Source organism: Brassica napus, chromosome C2 (genome assembly GCF_020379485.1).
Source record: "Brassica napus cultivar Da-Ae chromosome C2, Da-Ae, whole genome shotgun sequence".
NCBI classification, from domain to species: Eukaryota; Viridiplantae; Streptophyta; class Magnoliopsida; order Brassicales; family Brassicaceae; genus Brassica; species Brassica napus.
Genome location: NC_063445.1, coordinates 56,306,077 through 56,321,620, shown reverse-complemented (window position 1 = coordinate 56,321,620; position 15,544 = coordinate 56,306,077). Strand labels below are relative to the sequence as shown.

The 15,544-nt window shown below is 32.7% G+C and overlaps 3 protein-coding genes and 1 pseudogene across 3 annotated transcripts; 2 read left to right on the top strand and 2 right to left on the bottom strand.

The window, feature by feature from the left end:
* Window positions 1-86: 86 nt before the first annotated feature.
* Window positions 87-4,425, top strand: LOC106382742 (annotated as a pseudogene).
* Window positions 4,426-5,358: 933 nt separating this feature from the next.
* LOC106382744 (ethylene-responsive transcription factor ERF104) lies at window positions 5,359-6,455 on the bottom strand. Its single transcript, XM_013822800.3, has one exon. It carries the CDS (start codon window positions 6,279-6,281, stop codon window positions 5,610-5,612), a length of 672 nt encoding a protein of 223 aa, XP_013678254.2. The 5' UTR covers window positions 6,282-6,455; the 3' UTR covers window positions 5,359-5,609.
* A 201-nt stretch (window positions 6,456-6,656) lies between these two features.
* Window positions 6,657-8,720, top strand: LOC125581576 (probable transcription factor At5g61620). Its single transcript, XM_048747258.1, has 3 exons — window positions 6,657-7,809; window positions 7,975-8,186; window positions 8,260-8,720. Exons 1-3 carry the CDS (start codon window positions 7,512-7,514, stop codon window positions 8,662-8,664), a joined length of 915 nt encoding a protein of 304 aa, XP_048603215.1. The 5' UTR covers window positions 6,657-7,511; the 3' UTR covers window positions 8,665-8,720.
* A 47-nt stretch (window positions 8,721-8,767) lies between these two features.
* On the bottom strand, window positions 8,768-9,857 carry LOC106369945. The gene is made up of 2 exons (XM_013810035.3): window positions 9,534-9,857; window positions 8,768-9,140 (listed from the first exon to the last, which is right to left on the bottom strand). Exons 1-2 carry the CDS (start codon window positions 9,778-9,780, stop codon window positions 8,935-8,937), a joined length of 453 nt encoding a protein of 150 aa, XP_013665489.1. The 5' UTR covers window positions 9,781-9,857; the 3' UTR covers window positions 8,768-8,934.
* Between the last annotated feature and the right edge of the window lie 5,687 nt (window positions 9,858-15,544).

Below are 15,544 nucleotides of genomic sequence, written 5' to 3'. Positions count from 1 at the left end.
AATCATTACTTTTTTGAAATCCTGGTTTAAAATATAGATATTTATTTAATCAACTGACCATTTCACTGACTCAAATTTGATTCGTCATCTTCTTCTTCTCTTTCTCTCTCTCCTTCACATCCATTCGTCGAGTTTCTGGGAAAGCTTCAAGCAAGTCAAAAGAAATCGTTAGATATCTTCAAATCTTATCTGATACCATTGTTAAGACTTTCTGGTATTTTCTTAAAATTTAATAAAACAAACCTTAAACGCTTATAATCTTACCCGTTGAATTAGTTAATCAGGTCTTCCATCTTGTTATGTTACTTTTTTGAATAAATATTATTTTATAAATTATTTTATCCATTAAGGATTCAGCTTGTTTGTTTTGTCCACAGAACATGTCTTTGTAACTACATTAATTAATCAAAAAAGCATACCAAGTTGTTCCAAAAGTAAAAAACATACCAAGTCATGACTCTCTCTCTTCACCTCTCTTTGTCTCTCTAAGCTCTTAAATCATTTCAACAACCAGATTAAGGAAACAAAAAGCTTGAAATAAGTCAAATCCATCAGCTATCTTCAGAACTTATCTCTAACCGTTTCTTGGTTTCTGTAGTTTCTTGGATCATCAGATCTTAGCCGCTGAAGTTGAAGAAATGGGAGATGGAGCTTTAATCGTAGCGGTGGCGATCAAAGGAAACAACAGCAAAACAAAAGGCGTTGTTCGTTGGGCACTTCAACAATTCGCTTCTCAAGAACATGTCGTCTTCAAACTCTTACATGTCCAGCCAAGTAAGAATATTACAAAACGTTACAACCTTTTAAGTTAAAACTTGATCTGATATTAGGCTCACCCGTTTTCTTCGGTCCGAGCCAGTCTCGTTGTCTAGCTGGTTATTAGGCTAAGTCCGGTTCTACGTTGGGTTCAGTTATTTGCCGTCCTAGTTTCTAGCTGTTTAGTTTCATTTTTGCATTCCGCCATGAATTCTCATTATAATTTTTCAAAAAATATAAAAATTAATATAAAATTTAACATTTTACTAAAAAAAACACTTGATCCATATTTTGTGAAAAAAATAGGAGATTCAATTTCGGTTTCAACCGCAAGAAAATATTCAACCACAACGGTTTACAAGAAAGATGTTGACAGGAAAACAAGAGAAATGCTTCTTCAAGCAGAGACATGTTCGCTCATAGAGAGGTATTTTAATCTGGACCACTTGATTTAATTTCTTGTTTCTTATTTTTGTTATCAAGAACTTGTATCTTGTGAAAATGTGATAGGTACAAATGGATATAATGGTGCTTGAATCAGATGATGTAGCAGATGCAATCTATAAAGCGGTTCAAGATCATGGAATCAGTGAGCTAGTCATTGGAGCTTCCTCTTCTGTTATCTTCTCATGGTATAAAATATCCAAAACAAGTTTTAAATCTTTCGGAATTTTTCAATTCCTTAAATTATATTTTGTTTTTTTTGTTTTTTGCAGGAAGTTGAAGAGAAGCAACTTGTCTTCAAAGATTTCAGATGTTACACCAAGATTCTGCACCGTCCACGTTATCTCTAAAGGAAAGCTTCTCAATGTTCGTAAATCCGATATAGACATTGAAACAAGCATTACAGATGATAGAAGCGAAAACCAGTTCACTTCAAGTAGTCATTCAGGTAATAACTACTTCTTTAGGACACAAGAAGTTCTTGAAAGCCGGTTTGATTTTGGTTGCTTTTGTAACATTTTAGGGTCGGTAAGTTCAACATCAAGTCATCAGTTCTCATCTACACCATTACTCTTCCAAAGAATGCAAGCACTTTCAACCGTTAACCAGAAGGTCGGCACAAAGATTGGAACAAATAACAATATTGATACACACCATAACAGAACTGCGTCCCTAGATGTGGATACAAAGATGCTTAACCAGAAGGGCTTTTACCGAACAAACAGCTCGGGAATCGGGTATGGAGGAAGTGATATACAAGGCAGGAGAAGGTCTTATACAGATGAGGGTTCAAGCTCAAGTTGCTCCAGCGACCCTACTTCATCTAGTAGCCAGGTATAAGGAGTGGAGTTGATTCATTTAAGTATATTTATAGTTTTTGAATGTGGCATTGTTAACATGTAGGTGAATAAAGACTTTGAGCTAGAGAAGCTGAAGATTGAGCTCCGCCATATTAAAGGAATGTATGCAGTTGCTCAAGGAGAAGTCATGGATGCTTCTAAAAAGGTTCAAGATCTGAACCAGCGTAGGTCAGAGGAAGCTTCGAGGCTCAAGAACTTAACGATAAGAGAAGAAGACGCGGACGAAGTGGTGGAGATGGAGAGGGAGAGACAAGAGCAGGCGGAAAACGAAGCTGAGCTCGTGAGAAGATGCGTTGAGAGAGAAACTGAAGACAAACTTGAGGCGCAAGCAAGAGCTGAAGAGGTTAGAAGGGAGAAGCAGAGGCTAGAGGATGCACTTGAAGGAGGACCGCTTCAACGCCAACAATACATGAAATTTGAGTGGGACGAGATCGTTCAGGCTACTTCCTCGTTCTCTGATGAACTTAAGATTGGAATGGGCGGGTATGGAAGCGTGTATCGGTGTAACTTGCACCACACGACAGTAGCTGTCAAGGTTCTTCATTCAGACAAAAGTAACTTAACCAAACAGTTTCACCAAGAGGTAAATAAAATAATTTTCCTTTTCTTTTTATAACCTTATCTCTATTTTTATTGTTCAAAAATATCATTAGGCGATAGTTATGCGTAGATGATTAGTGATTGTGCGGATTATTCTAGGTCTAAAACATAGTCTAGATTCTAACGAATTATTATTTTAATATATATATCTTATGTATATTACATATTTTAAAAAATTGTGTTTAATCAGAAAATTACTTGATGGAACACTAAAAAATAGGTATACTAATAATTGTGTTTAATTAGAAAATTACTTTGATGAAACACTAAAAACAGGTATACTAATAAATAAAATTGGAGAAATAAAAAAATCATCAATTTTTAGTCATAATTCACTTTAAAGTTACTTGATTTAAGCTAATTAGTTTGATTTAATTAAACCGCTTTAAAATGATTTGAATCGGTTTACTTGCATTGCTTAAGTCGGAATTATGAAAATTGTATTTAGTTTTTAGAATACTGCTATTTTCTCAAATGATTGCTCTTTTGGTTGATACTTCTTCAGCTTGAGATTCTTAGCAAGATTCGTCACCCACACTTGCTTCTCCTCCTAGGCGCGTGTCCTGACCATGGCAGCTTAGTCTACGAGTACATGCACAACGGAAGCCTCGAGGAAAGACTCATGACACGCAGACCAAACTCTGACGCACCGCAACCGCCTTTACGGTGGTTTGAGCGGTTCAGAATCGCTTGGGAGATAGCTTCAGCTCTCTACTTTCTCCACACAAACGAGCCAAGACCAATCGTTCACCGCGATCTTAAACCGGCAAATATACTCCTAGACCGGAACAACGTGAGCAAAATCGGAGACGTAGGCCTCTCCAAAATGGTTAATCTTGATCCTTCGCATGCCTCAACGGTTTTTAACCAAACCGGTCCGGTAGGAACGTTCTTCTACATTGATCCCGAGTACCAAAGAACCGGTGTGGTCACTCCAGAATCTGATATCTACGCGTTTGGAATCATACTTCTTCAGCTAGCAACGGCTAGGTCAGCTATGGGTTTGGCTCATTCGTTAGAGAAAGCGTTGAGAGATCAAACCGGGAAATTTTCAGAGATCTTGGATAAGACTGCTGGTGATTGGCCGGTTAAGGAAGCGAAAGAGATGGTTATGATAGGGCTTAGATGTGCAGAGATGAGGAAGCGTGACCGTCCTGATCTAGGGAAAGAGATTCTACCGGTTCTTGAACGATTAAAGGACGTTGCTTGTAACGCAAGAAACATGTTTGCTGAAACCCTAATGGACCATAACCACCACGCTCCGGGCCATTTCTACTGTCCAATAACTAAGGTAATGATAATGATCGAATTTACAACATAGTTATCGTTTATTTTTGTTTGATTTTGATCATTATTGATGATATTAGGATGTGATGGATAATCCTTGTGTTGCTTCTGATGGATACACATACGAGAAGAAAGCCATTATGGAATGGCTTGAGAAGAATCATAAATCTCCAATGACGGATGCGCCCTTCCCCAACCAAACTCTTCTTCCTAATCAGTCTCTTCTTTCTGCTATTAAGGAGTGGAGATCACATCTAATTAAATAGAAAAAAGGTTACAAGTTACAATTCTAAACTCGTCAATTAACATGCATCATTGTGTTTTCCTTTTCCTCACCACTCTTGTGCACACATACACACACGACTACACGAGTAGATAAATGTTGATTTTATACATATTGAAACTATTTGAGTTTTGTACGTAAAATTAATAACCTTGTTTGACAAAAAAAATAAAATAGTGATCTTATATAATTAAACATTTGCTTGGCTCTGTGGTGCATCACTTCTTTCTCCTCTTCTGGCTAGAATTGACCGGAGCATCATATTTTCCTGCATCGAACATGTGTTTGGCAGCCATTGTGTAAGGTGTCATTAGTCTTTCTCTGTCTCTCTGGTTTACTCTGTGGACCCCCATTCCTATATACCCATTAACCATTTATGGAGACAATTTAAGATCTTTTGTCAGGACTCATTCAAGTTGTGCCAACTTGATTTTGTCTCTCATGGTGACTAACTTCACTAACATCTAGTTTGATTCTTGTTGGGTTCATTCCCTTGAGTCACATATGGTTCAAATCCTAAGTTATTTGCTAAAAAGGTGGTGGGTTTTAGCTGTATTATGGGTGAATGTCTTAACATATCAAGATACATCATGTATAATAACGTTCACCCTAATTAGAGGACTAGAGGAGAGACAAATTCGTCAAGTTGCTTTTCATGTAGGGTTACCTTGCCAGCTACTTGCTAGGATATGATTTGAAGCAACTTGATTTTCTACTTAATTTTCTAGGGCTCCACATATATATAACCAAACCAAACTCCACCCTCTTGCTCAGTTGCTTGACAATTACACTCCTAATCTAGTAATAATATTAAGTCATAGTTTATGAATAAATTAATCCTCATAATTTTAAAATATTGTGTAAGATGATGTTGATTACACATCCTTTTTATGGATGCTTTGTAGATAATCTTAGGCGGCATTATCCATTGATGGTGTGTTCCACTATTGAAAATTTGAAAATCTTAACTTTGACGTTTACGTTTGTGTAAATAACTGCTTATTGTATACTCTATTGACTAATTACCATTTTTTAAATAGCTACGTTTACCTTTTTACTGTTCTAATTGTATACTCTATTGACTAATTAATTAGCGGTGAGGTGTAGATATGACTTGAAGAAAAACTATAATGAACAAGAATTTTTATACAATCAACGAATTTACAAGAATATCAACAAATACAAAATATCATTTTAGATTTTCAACATCCACACTTCTCCTATAAAAAAAAATCAACGAATAAAATGATTGGTACTAAAACACTAATTTGATATTTGTACACTACCGCTTGTATTAGTATATACTATAAAGAATAAAGAAATTATGAGAGTGAAGCAGGTGAAAGCGTACGTCACCAACCGTTGACAATTCAGAAGTTTCAAGTAGCGGAGCTGGGAGACGTCGGAGTTAACGGAGGAACACTGAATATCCCGTCTCCTGCTCCCACGTCCCAAACCCCTTTCCAGCTTGACGGCGTCAAAGGAACCGCTTCAACCTCAGCCACCGTGGTATCACTCTCCTTTTCCTCAGGTTTAACCCTAACCGGCACCGTCTCTTCCTCCGCCACGAAGCTCTTAAGCCGCTTTCGTTTCCCTAATCCGACGAAACAACTTTCTGACGTAGCCCTAACATCTAGAGGGAAATTCAAGATTGCTTTTCTCCCACGCAACTCAAACGCCGCTAGGTCGTAAGCTCTTGCAGCTTCTACGGCGGTGTCGTAAGTCCCAAGCCAAAGCCTAGAACCCTTTTTGTTAGGATCCCTAATCTCCGCTGCATACTTTCCCCATGGCCTCCTCCTCACTCCTCGGTAGTGTCTTTTCTCCTCCTCCTCCTCCTCCTCCTCCGGCTTCTTCATCGTACTAGAGACCGAAACGGATAGGTTCGGTAAGGGCGGTTTACGACGGTTAAGAGTAGAGTTTGGTTTAGGGTTATGGTTTCCTATGGTTCTTGGGGTTGTTTCTGAGTGAAGGTGGTGATCTTGGCTTGCAAAATCTGTGAGAAGGTGTTGGCTTATGAACTCGATGGCTAAAGCTTCTTGCTTAGTTGCCATCTATCTTCACTCCTAGTTAACCCTATTGATCTTTGTATATGTTTGTAAATGTGAAGTAGAATGAGGATGAGTATATGGTAATTATATAGTGAAGAAAGCTTCTAGAAAGGAAGGGTTTGAGGGAGTTTCGTGGATCGGTCCGAGAACTATCATACTACCTTCGGTTGTTTTGGTAGTGGACTTCTGACTTGTTGTCTTCTTTATCTTTAGATCTTGTCGTTTTTTTTCTTCTCCTTTTCACTTATTTTGTCTTATTGCGCGACATGGACTTCTTATCAATTAAAAGAATTAATCAAGTTATCATGATTACACTCTTTAAGACTTTTTAAATATATATACACAAGGGTGGGTTATTGACATAATTTTATGTGAAGTTGCTTTATTGATATGTATTTATTAACAAGTTGTTTTACTCATGGATTAGGGATTACTTGCCTTTTAATATTTATATCAACAATACGGATACATATATTAGTTGGTAGGAATTCTAAGTTAACATGCATACACCACTTTTGTAGTAGTTTTGATGTTCAACACTCATTTAGTATCATTTTTTTAGTAACCAAATCCAAAAGAAGAACAATTCATTGTAAATAAAATAGTTTTACAACGAATTGAGATTTAAGAATCACGGATGTGAAAATTCCGATTCGACATGTCATTGTGAATTTATCGGTCAATAATAAAATATCCGATCGATAGAGAAATAATAATTTACTTATAGGGTGTACTAAAAGACTTCGCCATAATTTTTCTAGGGTGTACTGTACAATTTACTTATATCTTAAGACAAAGATAAAAGTAAATTTCAACTGCACTAAGATTGGGAAATATTGATAAAAATCTGGATGTCTTTGGAAACTCAATTAAGAAAAATCGAATATACGATTTACTCTCTCAAATATATCAGGAATTAATATTCACCACAATTTTAGCTGGAAAAAAATCTAACGGCTGAAATCTACACTAATGCATAACGTAAAAAATCTACACCGTAGGTTATGATCTTATGCTGATACTGCTGGATATTTTCCAAAAAAAAAGAAGATAAATAAGGAAACGCTTTATCTCTTAAGGTAAAACACCAAAGATATTCACAAAACCAGCTCACGCATATATTCGGATATAAATATCGTATATATATAAAATATCTATAAATTACACGCAGAGATTAAAGATATAAATGCAACTCGTGAGAAATCGTACGTAGAGAGAGATCATCGGAGAAAGATGGCGACTACGGCGAAGACGTGTTCACTCTGTGGCAACAATGGTCATAATGCACCTACTTGTTGCCTTAACAGCGTTAACAAAGGAAGCGTGAAACTGTTCGGCGTTGACATATCATCTGATCCTATTAACTCGCCTGAGGTAACGGCGTTAAGGAAGAGTCTCAGTTTAGGGAATCTTGATTCTCTTCTTGATAACGGTAATGGTGACCTAATCGCCGCCGTTGAAGATACCGGTTATCATTCTGATGGTCAGATTCATTCAAAGAAGAGGAGGTCTTCTCATGAGAAGAAAAAGGGTAGGCTTTTCTTGACCTTATCTTTATTCTTTTTCTTGATTCACAAAACAATCTAGTAAAAAAATTTAATAAAAAAAATTGAGAACCTATAATCATATACATTAATTCTAAATATTTTGTCAATGCTTCACTGGTCTATACGGTTCTTGTAATCAACCTTTATAGGGAATCCATGGACGGAAGAAGAACATCGTATGTTCTTGGTCGGCTTGAAGAGGGTCGGGAAAGGAGATTGGAGAGGGATCTCAAAGAGCTTCGTGACGACAAGAACACCGACACAAGTGGCGAGTCATGCTCAAAAATATTTTCTTAGGTTAAATGGTAACGACAAGAGAAAAAGACGTGCTAGTCTCTTTGACATCTCTCTAGAAGATCAGGTTTTTGCCTTGCTTAGTATCCATTACTCCAAGTTTTTGATATTTAGGGTTTTAATTTTTGATTAACTTGTAGAAGGAGAAAGAGAAGAATTCTCCAGATGCATCAACATCATCATCAAAGACTCCATCTAAACAACTAATAACCGGATCTCAAGAACCGGTACAAGTTCAAACTCAAACTGAGATATCAAACCGGTTTCAGAATCTATCAATGGGGTACATGCCAATCTACAGCTTTTCACCTTTTATGTTCCATCCAATGTACTACGCCAACCCTGGACCGATTAGGTATGTTCACCCTTCCGGTATACCTGTACCAAGGCATGTACCGGTTAGTATGCCTCAACCTCATTTAAATGAAGTCCCTGATATGACAACGAAAGACGGTTTGGAACTTGCTATCGGTTTGCCTCCTCCTCGTCCACAAGCTACCGGATCAACCGACTTGACTGCCCATGGCACCATTCATGTGAAGTGACGCTAATAACAATTTTAATCCTCCTCCATGCATTATTCATGTGAAGTGATATTACAATTTTTTTGATAGTTTTATATGAATATATATATCTCTATATTTAGAAGTTTTGTCAATCGGATTGATGTAGAATTTTTTGTTTTTGATATCAGATAAATACACTTGGATTTAAATTAAGCTGCTCATTTATTAACCAAAAAAAACTTTGGAATTATAGATTGGAATGATGATCCAAAATGCATAAAAATGGATTGGTGGTTTATTTATTATTAACTAGTAGAAGCCTTTAATCAGTTTCCTTGAAGCTCGTCTGTTCCGATCAGCATAATGTGTTTTGTCTGAATCACCACTGAGCTCTAAGGTTGCGCCCAAGAAACCAGTCTGAGTTCCATCACTATCATTGTCGATGTCTCCTTCTATTGTCAGTCCTTCAATCCTAGCCGCAATAGATTCCTCTCTCATCCCAACATCCACCACATCTACAAAATTGTGTTATGTTATAAATTACTCATACAACGATCTTACTTACTCACACTTCATGCACACTAGCTAATTGCAAATGAGTGAGGTTGCATACAGAGCCGGTATTTGCCATAGCGAGATAAAACATTGGTCTCCAAAGTAATTTACTTAATATGTATATATCACTCGGTCCCCAAATGATTAAAGAAAACGGTATTCTAAGAAAAATATATGTTTAGTAAAATTTTTCAAGCCGATCATGAGTCTCAAGGTAGGTCATGGTTGTATAGTGTTTTTTTTTAAAAAGACTAAAAATTCTAGGACCGCAAGTTCAGCTCAAATTGGACTTATGTTACTATACGTAGAGTTTTTGGTTCACTAACCTTTCTGTGTGTACATTATATATATACCTGGATTTGAGAATAGCCAAAGGACGAGAGCACATGCAAGAAGAACAAAAGGAATGATGTGAATCGCCTTTTCTGCGAACTTGGCAGGTGACTTCTCCTTCTTAACCATCTCATCCGCTGGTGGATTATTGTAGGAAGGTGGCTCGTCTTCGTCAAGGGGACCGATCATGGAGCCCATCCACAATCCTTTGGGCGGTGCGGACGAGTAGTCTTCCGTGGCACGGTTCCAACTCGCAGATCTGTACATATTCTTTGCTTTGTAGAATGTTGATGGTTTTGTAAACGAGCTTGATCAGTTTCTCCTTTACATTTTTTTTTTGTAATTCGTTGATATATACGCAATTATTCTTACAAAGAAAATTCCGTATTTGATTGCGAATTTAGAGCCTGTGGTTTTGGTACATTTGGATCGAAATTAGGACTTTGTCAAATCGTTCAATGGTAATCTCACTTGTTTCTTCCTTTCAGGGTGACAAAAGTAATTTCCGTAGATTTGTTTTGTAATTCTATCCAAATTTTGCAATAACATTATACTAGATTTTGACCCGCGCAGGCGCGCGGGTGTATATTTTGAAAAATATGTTGATATTTGTTTTTCATGTAATTATTAGGATTTGGAAAAATGAATCCGAGGAACATAACCGATACCGATCCAAAGATATAGTACCAAACCCAAACATAAATTGATTAAATATTCTAATTATTCAAAATTTTGTTATTTAGAGAACCGAATCTGATCCGAACCGAAGTATTTGGGTATCCGAATTTATCTAAAAATAGATTTATATACTTATATATATTAATTATTTTTAGATTTAACGTATATAAAACATCAAAAATGATACTTTTAAATTGGTTTAAATACTTGAAAATATATATGGATAGTCAAAAGTAAATATCTGAAATAGTTAAAGTATACTCAAATCACCAAAAATATTTAAAATAATTATTGATTTCGTATCCAAAATTTTAAATCAAGCCAATTGATATGTTAAGCTTAAGTATTATGACATATGTTATTCAAATTTATACGTAATATATTATTTTATTTATACATTTTGAGAAATTTAAAATATATAATGATTTAAGACTTTAAAAATAATTTAAATTAGTTATCCAAACCCAAACCAAACCCGCAAAGATCCAAATCGAACTCAAACCAAAATTTAGAAACATTCTAATAAGGCTGAAATCTTTGACCCCGAAAACTCAAAATACAAACCGATCAGAACTAAACCCGTATGGGTATCCAAAAGCTCATCCCTAGTCATTATTATATATTGTATTTTATCATCATATAATTAATCGTATTTTATATGTACCATCATATAAGTAATCATATAATTAATAGTATTTTATACATACCATCATATAAATAATTACATATATTATATTTTTAAAACTTAATATGAAATATGAAAACCATAATTTGAGTTGGTATTTCAAATTGGGCTTTGTATTATATTTTTCTTATATATATTGACAATATTTTTTTATAATGGTTATTGAAAAATAGTTTAGTAAAAATCCATTTTTGAATATATGTATATTTTTGAATCAATTTTTGATATAAATCAAATTTGAATTATTATTTTGATTTGAAATATGTATATAAAGTTTAAATTTTGTTTTATGGTTAGTTTAGAAAATTTTTTTTTAGGGAATTAGATTGACCCATTTTGGTATATTTTAAAAGTGGCCTAGATAACTTTCAATTTTTTAAAAAAACATAAGCACATTACTTTTTTTTCTTAATACTACTATCCTTGTTTTCAAACAAAAATATATTTTTTTAAAAGACTGCAATCCATGTTTCCAAACACTCCAAATTTTTAAAAGTCCTATTCAAGTCTCCAAACAATCCAATTTTGTACTTGAGTTTTAATAAGATAGACTAGATTTTGACCCGCGCAGACGCGCGGGTGTATATTTTGAAAAATATGTTGATATTTGTTTTTCATGTAATTATTAGGATTTGGAAAAATGAATCCGAGGAACCTAACCGATACCGATCCAAAAATATAGTATCAAACCCGAACATAAATTGATTAAATATTCTAATTATTCAAAATTTTGTTATTTAGAGAACCGAATCTGATCCGAACTGAAGTATTTGGGTATCCGAATTTATCTAAAAATAGATTTATATACTTATATATATTAATTATTTTTAGATTTAATGTATATAAAACATCAAAAATGATACTTTTAAATTGGTTTAAATACTTGAAAATATATATAGATAGTCAAAAGTAAATATCTGAAATAGTTAAAGTATACTCAAATCACCAAAAATACTTAAAATAATTATTGATTCCGTATCCAAAATTTTAAATCAAGCCAATTGATATGTTAAGCTTAAGTATTATGACATATGTTATTCAAATTTATACGTAATATATTATTTTATTTATACATTTTGAGAAATTTAAAATATATAATAATTTAAGACTTTAAAATAATTTAAATTAGTTATCCAAACCCAAACCAAACCCGCAAAGATCCAAATCGAACTCAAACCAAAATTTAGAAACATTCTAATAAGGCTGAAATCTTTGACCTTGAAAACCCGAAATACAAACCGATCAGAACCAAATCCGTATGGGTATCCAAAAGCCCAGCTCTAGTCATTATTATATATCGTATTTTATTTTCATATAATTAATCATATTTTATATGTACCATCATATAAGTAATCATATAATTAATAGTATTTTATACATACCATCATATAAATAATTACATATATTATATTTTTAAAACTTAATATGAAATATAAAAACCATAATTTGAGTTGGTATTTCAAATTGGGCTTTGTATTATATTTTTCTTATATATATTGACAATATTTTTTTATAATGGTTATTGAAAAATAGTTTGGTAAAAATCCATTTTTGAATATATGTAAATTTTTGAATCAATTTTTGATATAAATCAAATTTGAATTATTATTTTGATTTGAAATATGTATATAAAGTTTAAATTTTGTTTTATGGTTAGTTTAGAAAAAAAAAATTTAGACAATTAGATTGACCCATTTTGGTATATTTTAAAAGTGGCCTAGATAACTTTCAATTTTTTTAAAAAATATAAGCCCATTACTTTTTTTCTTAATACTACTATCCTTGTTTTGAAACAAAAATATTTTTTTTTTAAAAGACTGCAATCCATGTCTCCAAACACTCTAAATTTTTTAATAGTCTTATTCAAGTCTCCAAACACTCCAATTTTGTACTTGAGTTTTAATAAGATAGATGTATCTCAGCGAAAATACATATACAGTAAAAATCATATAAATTAATATTCGATAAATTAATAACCCCTATAAAGTAATAATTTTTCTCAGTTCTAAATTGAGCCGGTTTAAAATATGACATAAATCGATAAAACAAAAAGATAATAACTTTTTAGAAAATTCATGTAAAAATATGGTCCAATTAACATTATAAATTAATAATTTATATCGAGTTTGGTATTATATAAGTTAAAAATTATGATTGACATTTTATTCAAATAACAAAAAAATCTCATGAATAATTAATAAAAATGATTGAATTCATTTCTACGTCTTCTCTCTTAATAATAGAAAATATGCTCATGAATAATTAAGAAAAAACTAAATTTTATCTCATTATTTTAGAAAATTTGATGGTGCATTTATTGTCATATCCATAATCTTCTTGCGCCTTACATATTCTGAATCCTGCAAAACAAATTTATAAAGAAAATCAGAAAGGTTTAATTATAAATTAACTAGAAAATAATATTTAGTTTTATATTAGGGATATTACATCCTACATCGGGAATTCTAAGGGACATTAACTAATATATAAAGGATTAGGGTCAATCCACTAATTACCAATTGGTTTTAAGTTGGAAGCCCATAGTAAACTCGAATTTAACATTTTATTTATCAAGAAGTTAGAAAACATGACTATAAAAAATAATGGTGAAAGATTTCAACCTCACTTAACAATTTTTAGTATCACATAAATACTAATGCTTTACAATTATTAAACTAAATAAAAGAATATAATTATTAATATTACCTATCGCAGTCTACTGATGGGGTGAAAGGCACAACTGGAGAAATATGATAAGAGTTCAGGCAAGTTGATAAGGTTTGAATATGGAGATGATTGTGCAGCATCTTTGAAACATCAGCAGAGGTGTCGACGAGTCAGTCTCCGGGTTATGCTATTAATAGCCTCACAACAAGTAACTGTTGGCTTCTCACCTACGACATGCTGTAAACATGGTTTCACCTTGTCTAGCGGCTAGCGCGCGCCATGCCACAAATGATACTATACACCATATTAACATTGAAAAGTGGAGGAAATAATGGTCACTACTCACTAACACTACTGAAACTATAAAAATTAAACGAAAATAATGAAAATAGGGTGTTTTATAATTTGTTACATAAAAACTGTTGTATAAAAAATCTCCAACTTCACTGTATATTTTACTCCAAAACAAAATAGGACATAGAGTAATGAACAAATAATAAAAGCATTACTCTATAAAATTATGTAAAATATGGAGTATATTGGAGATGCTTTAACACACTTAAATGATGAACATAATCATTTATTTTTGGGTCAACTACCTATTTCCCACGAGAACTATCGTATAGTGCTTTATGTCTCTGAAACTATTGCCTCTATCTATATTTCCCTGAAATATTTTTTTGATAAAAAAACAAAACTTGGTAAATTACCATTTATTTTCTTGGTAATAGCATATACAAACATGTTTAGCACTACTCTTTAGCAGCTATCTTGTTTTATAAATTTTTTGCCAAAAAAAAAAGAATAGCTAATCGATTTACGACATTTTAATGTTAGTCTTTCGCCTCTTCACGTGGAGATAGGCTTTCATTTAGGCAATGAAGTGTATGGGAAATTTATGGCAGTTTAATGTTACTTTTGTAACATATTGTTCTCAATTGGTGAAGATGGTTTCGGAACCAGAAGAATTGTCAGTCTTTGCAATGTATTTTGAAGATATCAAGATCCTCAGAAGCAATTTCAACCATGCATGGCTCATTCATGTACCTCGAACGAAAAATATCAGGGCGAACAGTCTCGCACACAGTACCAGGAAACAACTGTTTTTCATCGTTCATATGGATGCAAAGTTACCAGTTTGGTTTACAGATTCATCATGAATATGTTCTTGTTTATGTCAGAAAAAAATAGATTAGAATCTGCATTGATGATAGGAGCAGAAGACAATATAAATAAGGGTACAAACAGAAAGATATGATAAGAGATTAGAAGTTTTTTTCTGAGAAAGGAAGATTAGAAGTTGTATGAAAGATACATATATACTAGATGGTGGCCCGCACACTTGTGCGGACTAATATATATCCAACTAATTCAAATTTTAACAAATTTTTAATTTCAATTTAAATTATTTAATTAGTTTCAAATATTAAATTAATTACTGATATAATTATCTTTTTTTTATTACAAGACAACATAGATAATGGTTTGGTATTTTTAAAATGTTTTATTTATTCTATCACTAAACCATACATGTAAAAAAATATCATCATTATAATAACCTAATAAATTTTTATTATTACTTTAAAAATAATATAAAAGATAAATCTACAAATAAACCATAATTACCAAATTATCAGTGAAGCCTATGAAATCAAACCCCTATTCATCAAAGTCTTAATTGCATTTTATATGAATTTCTCCTTCATCGGAGTTTATATTAATACTTATTAACAAATTTACAATAATTAAAAACATACTTCTATTTAATAAAAGTATATATATCTTGTAAAGCTGTATTTTTTTAATTTTTAACAGCGAGAGATTGTATTCTTTGGACTCATATTTTGATTGATAAAATAATTCGGTGGTATAAAAGAGAAGCAAGCTTCATTTTAAAAATAATAAATAAAACATTAAAAGATTTAATATTGAAAATTAACATAAGATGAACAAAACTATAAAATTAATACTCATTAATAATATTTATCGATGAATATATTG

What these genes read in the sequence shown, in the direction of transcription:
- LOC106369945 (XM_013810035.3), bottom strand. Translation starts at nt 9,780, where the DNA reads ATGTACAGATCTGCGAGTTGGAACCGTGCCACGGAAGACTACTCGTCC. An exon ending in TTGGCTATTCTCAAATCCAG is followed by an intron (nt 9,141 to 9,533) that starts GTATATATATAA and finishes ACAATTTTGTAG; the next exon opens with ATGTGGTGGATGTTGGGATG.
- LOC125581576 (XM_048747258.1), top strand. Translation starts at nt 7,512, where the DNA reads ATGGCGACTACGGCGAAGACGTGTTCACTCTGTGGCAACAATGGTCAT. An exon ending in TTCTCATGAGAAGAAAAAGG is followed by an intron (nt 7,810 to 7,974) that starts GTAGGCTTTTCT and finishes CAACCTTTATAG; the next exon opens with GGAATCCATGGACGGAAGAA. An exon ending in ACATCTCTCTAGAAGATCAG is followed by an intron (nt 8,187 to 8,259) that starts GTTTTTGCCTTG and finishes ATTAACTTGTAG; the next exon opens with AAGGAGAAAGAGAAGAATTC.
- LOC106382744 (XM_013822800.3), bottom strand. Translation starts at nt 6,281, where the DNA reads ATGGCAACTAAGCAAGAAGCTTTAGCCATCGAGTTCATAAGCCAACAC.